Here is an 8,729-nt window from a genome sequence, read left to right on the forward strand (position 1 = left end):
TCTCTAATCACACGTTTAATTAATTTTTCCTTTTCAGTAAATATTTCATTCCATCAACTTTTCCTGGTTATCATCTCCATTATTTGGGTTTTTTGACTATTGTCCATATGTTTTTCAAAAGAAATTAAAGTTGTTAGGCTGAATTTTCATGCATGAGTGCTTGTTTGGCAATGTTTTCTTGTCCACATTAAAAGCTTCCAGGGTTCTTGTTGCTTTCAGTTGTAATATTATTTATTCTTCTTCGTGCTTGTATTTAAATTCTTAATTTCCGGAGAATACAATTCTAACCCATTTAGAAATTTGACCAAGCATATAACTCTGGGAAATTTAAATACAAAAATATTCTGAAACTGTGTCTCTTGCGTTCTTAGAGGAACAGAATGTTCCTATTGCCTATAAAATGTTTCAATTCAATATATAAATCAAAATCATTGGTCCCCCTTGGCTTTTAGAAAGTAATAAGTTAGTGGGCACTTTGACATATTTAAATCAAGCCACCTACCACTTAAACAGAGCAGCCTATAAAGATCGAATTCCAACGAAGCGCACACGGCAAAAAGACAACCAGCCAGTGGAATTCAAGAGATATCATCCCAACCAAGCACAACACAAATGCTATCTTCCTTCCCCGATAACCTTGACCGCCATTGCAACACTTTAAATAGAGCTCTTCTCGTCATTTCCGATTCTCTTCGAGTTGCAAGAACTTGAATTCAGCACTAACCGTATTGCATGCAGGTACGTTCATTATATTATATTATGATTTATCAAGTTTTGTTTGGGGTTATTCTGGTAATTTATTTTTTTATTTAGTATTATCTTATTTAATTTAAAATAATAAAAAATTATAATTTTTTTATAATGTGATAAATAATATAAAATATTTTTATTATAACTTCATTTTAAATATTAAAAAATTATCAAAATAAATTTATTACAAAGTTGTAAGTTAAAATTTTTATTAAACTTCATCTTAAGTTTGGTTATGGTGGAAATTAGAATTTTCTATCTCTCATGGGTGTAGGTGAGCGTGATCTAAATTTGGGTGGAAAATAGTCTCTTCCCTTTCATAAATCAGATGTCAATTGAAGATGTTTAGTAGTGTTTTGAAATTACAAACTACTCTTTCATCGAACTTTCCGCGTTGCCTACTATGTAATCCTAGGTTTGACTCACAACCACAACAAGTCTTTTCCCACCAAATGGGAGGCCAAAAACAAATTCTCTTGTGGAAAATTGCAAAGCCGCCACCACCTCGCCAATTGTATCAATAAAAGTATACGTATTTAATTTTATATTTAATTAATTATCTAAATAATATACCATTAAATATTAATATATTATCTAAATTTTTAATTAAGTATTTATAATTAAATATATATTATTAATTATATGATAATATATTATTTAAATATATTATTAGATATTTGAAAGTTGTGCTTATAACATTGCTTACTCAATATAATTAGGCCAAATGACTATTTTCCACCCAAGGTTTGATGAATAAAAGATTTCCACTTGTTAGGTTTGGAAAAATCAATTTCTCACTCCTCTATTAAATTTCTAACAAAATATGTAAATTATTTTTATAAATTTATTGAAAAAAACAAAAAACCCCAAGCCAAATTAAACTTTATTTCAAAAATTTTAGTAAATAATTTTATACACTAATTTATATTAATTTTTAATTTAAAATAATAAAAATATTGATACAAATATAGATAGAGTGTCAATGATATAAATCATATGTTTAGAGTTAAATTAAATATTTTGAAATAGAAGTGTTAATGAATTTTTATGGAGGGTTTGAAATTGGAAAAAAGTTTGAGTATTTTTGAAAATTTTAAATTTCAGTACACCTCTCATAGTTTCGAATTAATAGTCACATCCCAAAATATACAATAAAATAAAGATTTAAATGTCACATTACAAACTATTGAGGTTATATTATATTTAAAATACATGAAGTGAGTATGGTAATTTTCTAAATAAAACAGAAAAAATAAAATTAATACTTAGCAAATTTTAAAAGATAACATTGACGTCCACAATACACCTCTATCATAATATTTAGAAAATTAAACACAATCTCCTTTGATTATTAAAATTAATAGATAGGTGAAAAATTGGTTTTTCAAACTTAACATGTGGAAATGTCATTCCATCAAACCTTGGGTGGGAATAGTTATTGGCCATATTAATTTTAACCAAATTTGAGAATTACTAATCAAAACAAATCTCATCTTTTATGCCACCATCTTTGATTATATGGTTTTTTTTTTTTTTTGGCAAGTTGATGATATTTCATAGTCACACGTTTTATTTTATACTTTTAGCAAAGTTTTTTAATTATTTTAAGGGTATTAAATAAAATAATATATTAATATTTTTGTATTATCTTTAATCAAATATAAAATTATTTATATCTATCTAGTTTTATCAATATAATAATAATTTATGCTTAATAATTTTTAAAATAATCTATCTTAAAATAATTTTTTATTTTGATAATAAAATATTTTTTAAATCAAATGCCCCAAAATCTTTTCAATTGAAAAAAGGAAGCCCACAAAAGAAAAAATAAATATAATTTGAAGAAATAAATGTGTTGTGTTGTCATTGCCTTTGCTGGAGCCAGTTTTCTAGAACTATTCAGGGTTTTAATGTGACATTCAGCAATTTTTCTGCCAACTTTTTTATTTTGCATGAAAATAAACAAATCCGGAAAAATTAAAGGCCGAATTAGGCAACGCCAGATTATTTCACCTTCCATACATGCAACCTTGCACGTCACGATAAATTTATAAGAAATTAGATAGAAGTTTGGTTTTCTATTCACTTTATAGATTTGAGTGATCCATTTGTATATATAAAGGTGGGGCGATAAGAGGTAGGTGTTGTGGTACAAAGATTCCCTGAGTTAAATCAGTGGTAAAGCTTTTGAGCATGCAGTATATATTCTTGATTCTTCGGTGTGTTTTATAATATTATGATATATTCTTTTGATTCTGTTTAAAAGGGTTTCTTAATTGTTGTATGTCTGCAGATCGAGAAAATTTTCTCAAATAAGTTGAATTTGGCCGCAAAGAGAGAATTTTTGGGTCATTTGAAGTGCTTCCATCTTGGTTTAAGTTATAGAAGAAAAAGGCTTAGACAGGTATGAACTTGTTTCTCTCCCTCACTTTGTCTTTGGTTTCTCGATTTCCCTGAGAATAGTTCAATTTTTTATAGATAAAATGGACTTATTGTGAGTCTTACTAACACATCCCTTTTAGGATTTGGATTGCCAGCCCATAACTATACGAAATTGTTGGCCAGGATTAGTGTCAAACGTATAGAAATTCAACATAATCTGAAATTATGCTCTGTTCAACAAAACATGGCTATTCCCTTTTTTAAGGGATGTAAAAATTGTTGCTCAAACATGTCACAGACTCTATTGTTAATCTTCTTTTCCACTTTCACTGCAAAGATTTTGGTTTCATCATATATAAATTACTTGGTTTTGTTGGAATTCTTGATTGTTATTATTTGATCATTTTGTTAATTTTATCCAACAATGGTGGCTGAAAGAAGATTCTGTAAGCATCAATTTATTGAAAGTCTCATCTTCTCCCCTTTTTGTAGCTTTAAGAATTGCAGAGTTATTGATTTTTTTTTAACCTTTCCTTTTGGATAGGTTCAGCGAAAATGGTAACTAAAACTGTGGATCTCCGGTCAGATACAGTGACCAAACCAACTGAATCCATGAGGGCTGCCATGGCTACTGCTGAAGTTGATGATGATGTGTTGACATATGATCCAACCGCCTTCCGCCTAGAATCAGAAATGGCAAAAGTTACGGGAAAGGAAGCTGCTCTATTTGTCCCATCTGGCACAATGGGTAATCTCATTAGTGTGCTTGTTCATTGTGAGATAAGAGGAAGTGAAGTCATTCTTGGGGACAATTCTCATATACATATTTATGAGAATGGAGGCATTTCAACAATTGGAGGTGTGCATCCAAGGACAGTAAAGAACAACAAAGATGGAACAATGGATGTCGATTTAATTGAAGCTGCCATCAGAAATCCAAAAGGGGAGCTCGTCTACCCAACTACTAGGCTTATTTGTTTGGAGAATACACAAGCTAAGTAAGTTTATTTATGACTTTGGTTGTTTCTGAACTAGGCTGCACGTATATTTCTATACACTTCCATCAATATCTGGATACTCCAATTGCATTTGATTGCATTGAATAGGAGAGTTTAGTATTTTTGCAGGTTCTCTTTCTGCTAGTGGATTATTCTGTGTTTTCTTTTCACATTAAAAATTAAAGCTGATTTATCAATGGTCTGAATTTAGCTAGTATGAGAGATGGAATGGATGGCAGGTGCCTCTTCAGTATAAAATTATTTTTATTGTGATTTCCATTTAACATCAGTTGAGTGAATATTAGTTTACTCTGTTTCGGAGATTATTGAGAAGCACAATGTCACTTATCCTTCAGTTTCTATGCCTTAGTAAGGAAGATATTATTGCCCATTCTTGATTCTTTTTGGTGCAAAATGGGTGTTGAGTCTCAACAACAAAAAGTTGGCTAACCACTTATGTTTGGAGGAATGTACTTATTGCAGATCCTTTTGAATTTTGAGAATTGTTTCTTCTCTTGAATAAGGCATCATATATCAATCGTAAATGTATATTTAATGATAAAAATATCCATTCAACCAAAAATCTGGGAAAAGGAATTATGGCATATGCTCTGTATTTGCAAAATATTTGTAGATCATCTAACTGGTGTGTTGAAAAAATTGGTATCACCCACATGGTTACATTATTACTCTTCTCTTTGGAATACATTGTATTTGATTATTCTTTTGTCTTTTGTGCTACATAAATTTATATCTGGTATCTTAACTGCAGTTGCGGTGGCAAATGCCTTTCTGTAGAATATACAGACAGTGTTGGAGAGCTAGCCAAGAAGCATGGTCTAAAGCTTCACATTGATGGAGCTCGAATTTTCAATGCTGCAGTTGTGAGTTAATTTCTTTTCCTTCTAAATGTTTTAAGTCTTTACGACTATAACATTCTATGGCATGCCTTTCTATAGTGATGTAATCCAACATGGAAATAGACATAGGAAGCTGATGTCCCTAGAATTAATTTTCTTGATTGGTATAAAATTTTAGGTTTGGCATCTTTAAGTGTAAGAATTAAATATCAATAAATTCTTTGTTTTAAATTTTAAAGTGGCTATATATATTTGGTGGTAAAATGTCAGCAACACTAGCTTATATCCAAATTAGAACTATGATTTCCACCGCTTTCACAGGAAGTCTGGGAAAAGCAATCTAGAAACTAAATGCATTTTTGACAAAGAATTGTTTTTAGCAGTGATGGCTGAATGAAAAATTGATTGAAATGGTAATCTGTTACAAAAAATGAACGCTTGGAGTTTATAGAAAACATAATGAAATGTGTTTTTCATTTCTGGAAATCCCAGCTTATTGTGTGGATACAAAACTAACCATAAAAGGGTTACACAAAGAAACTTGGTTTATTTCGTTTCATGGATAACAACCTGAAAAAGCTTATAAAGACATATATATACCACTGAGAAATGTTATTGAGTTGGTTTTGGGGACATTCTTCTAATCCTTGTTCTGATAAAATGACAGGAGAGAAATAGCTTCAATGCTGATGGTTGTCAAACTGATTATTCTAATGAGATCATTTCTTTTGATTTTTCTGGCACTTTGCTCAGCTCTGTTTCAATTGCCCATTTGTTTGTTTAAGTTTGTTGGTAAACAAATTTAGTAATCATTTTAGTGGCATAAATCTGGCCTTTCACATATCAACTGTGTGCGCATCATGCAGTGATCATCTCTGGATATTTTCAGCTCTCATTGTTGTCATTGGATCTTACAAAAATGGAAAATTTCAATCTTATTTTTGTCAAAACTTCTTGTTGTATCTAATCCACAATAATGTACTGCCAGGCACTCGGTGTAACCGTTCATAGGCTTGTACAAGCTGCTGATTCAGTTTCGGTATGAATACTCATTTCTTATGTTATTTATGAATTTTCTTATGCAAGTTTGGGTGGGTCTTATCACATTTGGTATAGTTCCTATCATCCATATATCTGCACTTTCTGAATGCATCTAAATTTTTGAACCAGGTATGCCTATCAAAAGGTCTGGGTGCTCCAGTTGGTTCTGTTATTGTTGGTTCCAAAAGCTTTATTGACAAGGTAATGGTGAAATTTTTTTAGTCAGGATTCCTATCTTCCTCAGAGTTCCCAGAATTTTTTAAGCATTTCCCTCTCTGCTTGTTTAGGCTAGAAGGCTTAGGAAAACCTTGGGTGGTGGGATGAGACAGATTGGCATCCTTTGTGCTGCTGCCTTGGTTGCTTTACAAGAGAATGTTGGAAAGCTTGAGTCTGACCACAAAAAAGCCAAAATACTAGCAGGTAAATAGTTCTCTAGTGTGGGTGTACTGATGAACCTACATCTTTGGTTGATGAAACGGATATTCACTCTCTTTGTTCACTTTATCATAAGTTACTATGACTTTTTAAGTTATTGGATCTCCTTTGGCTGCTGTTATTTGCAGAAGGATTGAATCAAATTAAGGGTCTAAGAGTTGATGTTGATTCTGTTGAGACAAATATTGTAAGTGTTTCCTAACCAAAGTTCAGATCTTGGCAAGTTGTTATTTGTTATATACTCAAGGTTGGAGAATTTCTGATAGATTTGCTATTCAATCTTTAAATGAGAAATGAGGCTACAATCTGTTAGTAGGGCTCATATCTAAACTTCAGTCAAGAGTTTTTGAAAAGAGTACTGTATTAATACACACCTCTTTTCCTGCATATTACCAGTTTTTTTTGAAATAGAGGAGGGCGCAAAAATCAAAGGAGACCATCTATGCAAGTTCTTGGAAGAACGTGGTGTACTTTTGATGCCACAAAGCTCAAAGAGGTATGTCAAAATACTCGACCATGATTTTATTCTTCCCATTGTTCGTTTTGAATGTTCAAGTAAGCACTTTATCCACCTAGCTTGAAAGTACATGCTACAAGTTTTTGCAGGGTTTCCAGTTTCTGCTTATATAGAATACAAGTTAAAACTTATTTTTGAAGGGCTTTCCTGTGTTGCTTTTCTCCCTATTCCAAAAGGTTCTGCAAAACCAAATCAGAGCCATGGCTCTTTAAAGTAGTGGCTCTACATTTCATGTTAATTTCTTCCACAATGATGCATATAATGTAAAATAAAACGATTTGCATTTATAATAAGTATTAACAGATACCAATAATGATATGTCACTATATGATTGGTTAAAACATGCTAATCCTAGTGTATATTTTCATTGATATCAGAATTCGAATTGTTCTCCACCATCAAATTTCTGCTAGTGATGTGCAGTACACATTGTCATGCTTTCAGGTGACTGATACCACATTGTCATCTGTTAATTTCTTCAATCAGAATTGAACATTAAACTTGTAACTTAACACTTTCGTTTACATGTATTTTGCAGCAAGCTTTGAGTGGAGCACAGGCAGAAAATGGGAACTAGTGGAAGAACTTGCAATCCATAAGTTTAAAAGAAAAAATTGTTAAAACTTGAATCAGAGGCATAATCTATTAAGTGCCATGAATCCATAAGAATTTGGGTAAGGAGTTAATATACTCCTAACCATATCTATTAAAATCTGATTTTTCTTTTTTAACTACACCATTTGTTGCATCTCCTTTACATGAGAATCTTGATTTTAATGTTGATTTAGTTGCCAACTTTAATCCAAGGAAGAATGGAAAATCCCAACAACTTTTGGAGCTGCATTTTCTAACTCTCAAATAACATTTTCTTAATTTGTTTCTTCTGGAGAAGTTTACTCTTGACAATTTGGCACCAGACTCTTCTCTTAACGACAAACTTTCTTTATCTATCATTTCTTGAACGCAAATGAATTGGCGACCATGGATAGCTAATAATGGCTGTCACATTTATAGGCCCCAAATGGCAGTGAGCCAGGCCCAAGAGGCCTGCTTTCATATCCCATTCATTTGCTCCTTTATTTATGCTCTCCTCCCCTCATAGTGTATTTTAATTCTATTTTTGCACTTTATGATGTGACATGATATATCATTGTACCATTGAATTCTATAATGATAAAAAATATTGAACTAACATTAATTTTAATTGTTTTTAACTTAATATTAAAAATTAAATTAATAATTTCGAATTTACAATACACAGTTGAAAATTTGGTATTAATAAATACTTAATTAAAAAAAAAGTATTACCAATTGGAGGACAATTTTTTAATTTTAAAAAAAGGAAAATATATTCAAAATAACCTAAAAAGAGGTTGTGCTAAATAATCTTTATCGGTTTCTCCGTATTAAAAAAATAAATTTCTCGTGATCACCAAAAATAGAGAAAATTACCTAAATCCGTATAGTACTTAATTTGTTTTCTTGAAATTAAATTATTAAAATAATAACAAATTAATCATAATGCCTCCCATAAATAGCAAAGAGAGCAACGGCCAAACAAGGTAAATAATCACGCACGCACATCAAAGGCTCGATCTCTCGCCGTACGGGCATTATTTAGCACATCAAGCGGGTCAAAACTTTCCACGTCTTATGCATCTACTTATATTTCATACACGAGGTAGTAGGCAGACAAACACATGAGTCACATCACAGCCCATTGTTTATGGTTATTTAAATTTG

At 31.3% G+C, this 8,729-nt stretch overlaps 1 protein-coding gene across 2 annotated transcripts; it reads left to right on the forward strand.

Moving 5' to 3' along the window:
* The first annotated feature begins 3,046 nt into the window (after window positions 1-3,046).
* LOC123196721 (probable low-specificity L-threonine aldolase 1) lies at window positions 3,047-8,178 on the forward strand. 2 transcript variants are annotated; one of them, XM_044610823.1, is made up of 10 exons: window positions 3,047-3,157; window positions 3,680-4,133; window positions 4,906-5,017; window positions 5,982-6,032; window positions 6,164-6,235; window positions 6,322-6,454; window positions 6,598-6,660; window positions 6,866-6,965; window positions 7,364-7,430; window positions 7,525-8,178. In XM_044610823.1, exons 2-10 carry the CDS (start codon window positions 3,691-3,693, stop codon window positions 7,561-7,563), a joined length of 1,080 nt encoding a protein of 359 aa, XP_044466758.1. In that variant the 5' UTR covers window positions 3,047-3,157; window positions 3,680-3,690; the 3' UTR covers window positions 7,564-8,178. The 2 variants fall into 2 exon arrangements, 1 of the variants encoding a protein (XP_044466758.1); XR_006497726.1 differs by having other exon boundaries at window positions 6,598-6,656.
* The last annotated feature ends 551 nt before the right edge of the window (window positions 8,179-8,729 follow it).

The sequence above is a fragment of the Mangifera indica genome, chromosome 2 (genome assembly GCF_011075055.1).
Source record: "Mangifera indica cultivar Alphonso chromosome 2, CATAS_Mindica_2.1, whole genome shotgun sequence".
NCBI lineage: Eukaryota > Viridiplantae > Streptophyta > Magnoliopsida > Sapindales > Anacardiaceae > Mangifera > Mangifera indica.

Coding starts and splice junctions, on each gene's coding strand:
- LOC123196721 (XM_044610823.1), top strand. CDS start 3,691: ATGGTAACTAAAACTGTGGATCTCCGGTCAGATACAGTGACCAAACCA. Junction 4,134..4,905: donor TTGGAGAATACACAAGCTAA/GTAAGTTTATTT, acceptor TCTTAACTGCAG/TTGCGGTGGCAAATGCCTTT. Junction 6,661..6,865: donor TGTTGAGACAAATATTGTAA/GTGTTTCCTAAC, acceptor GCATATTACCAG/TTTTTTTTGAAATAGAGGAG.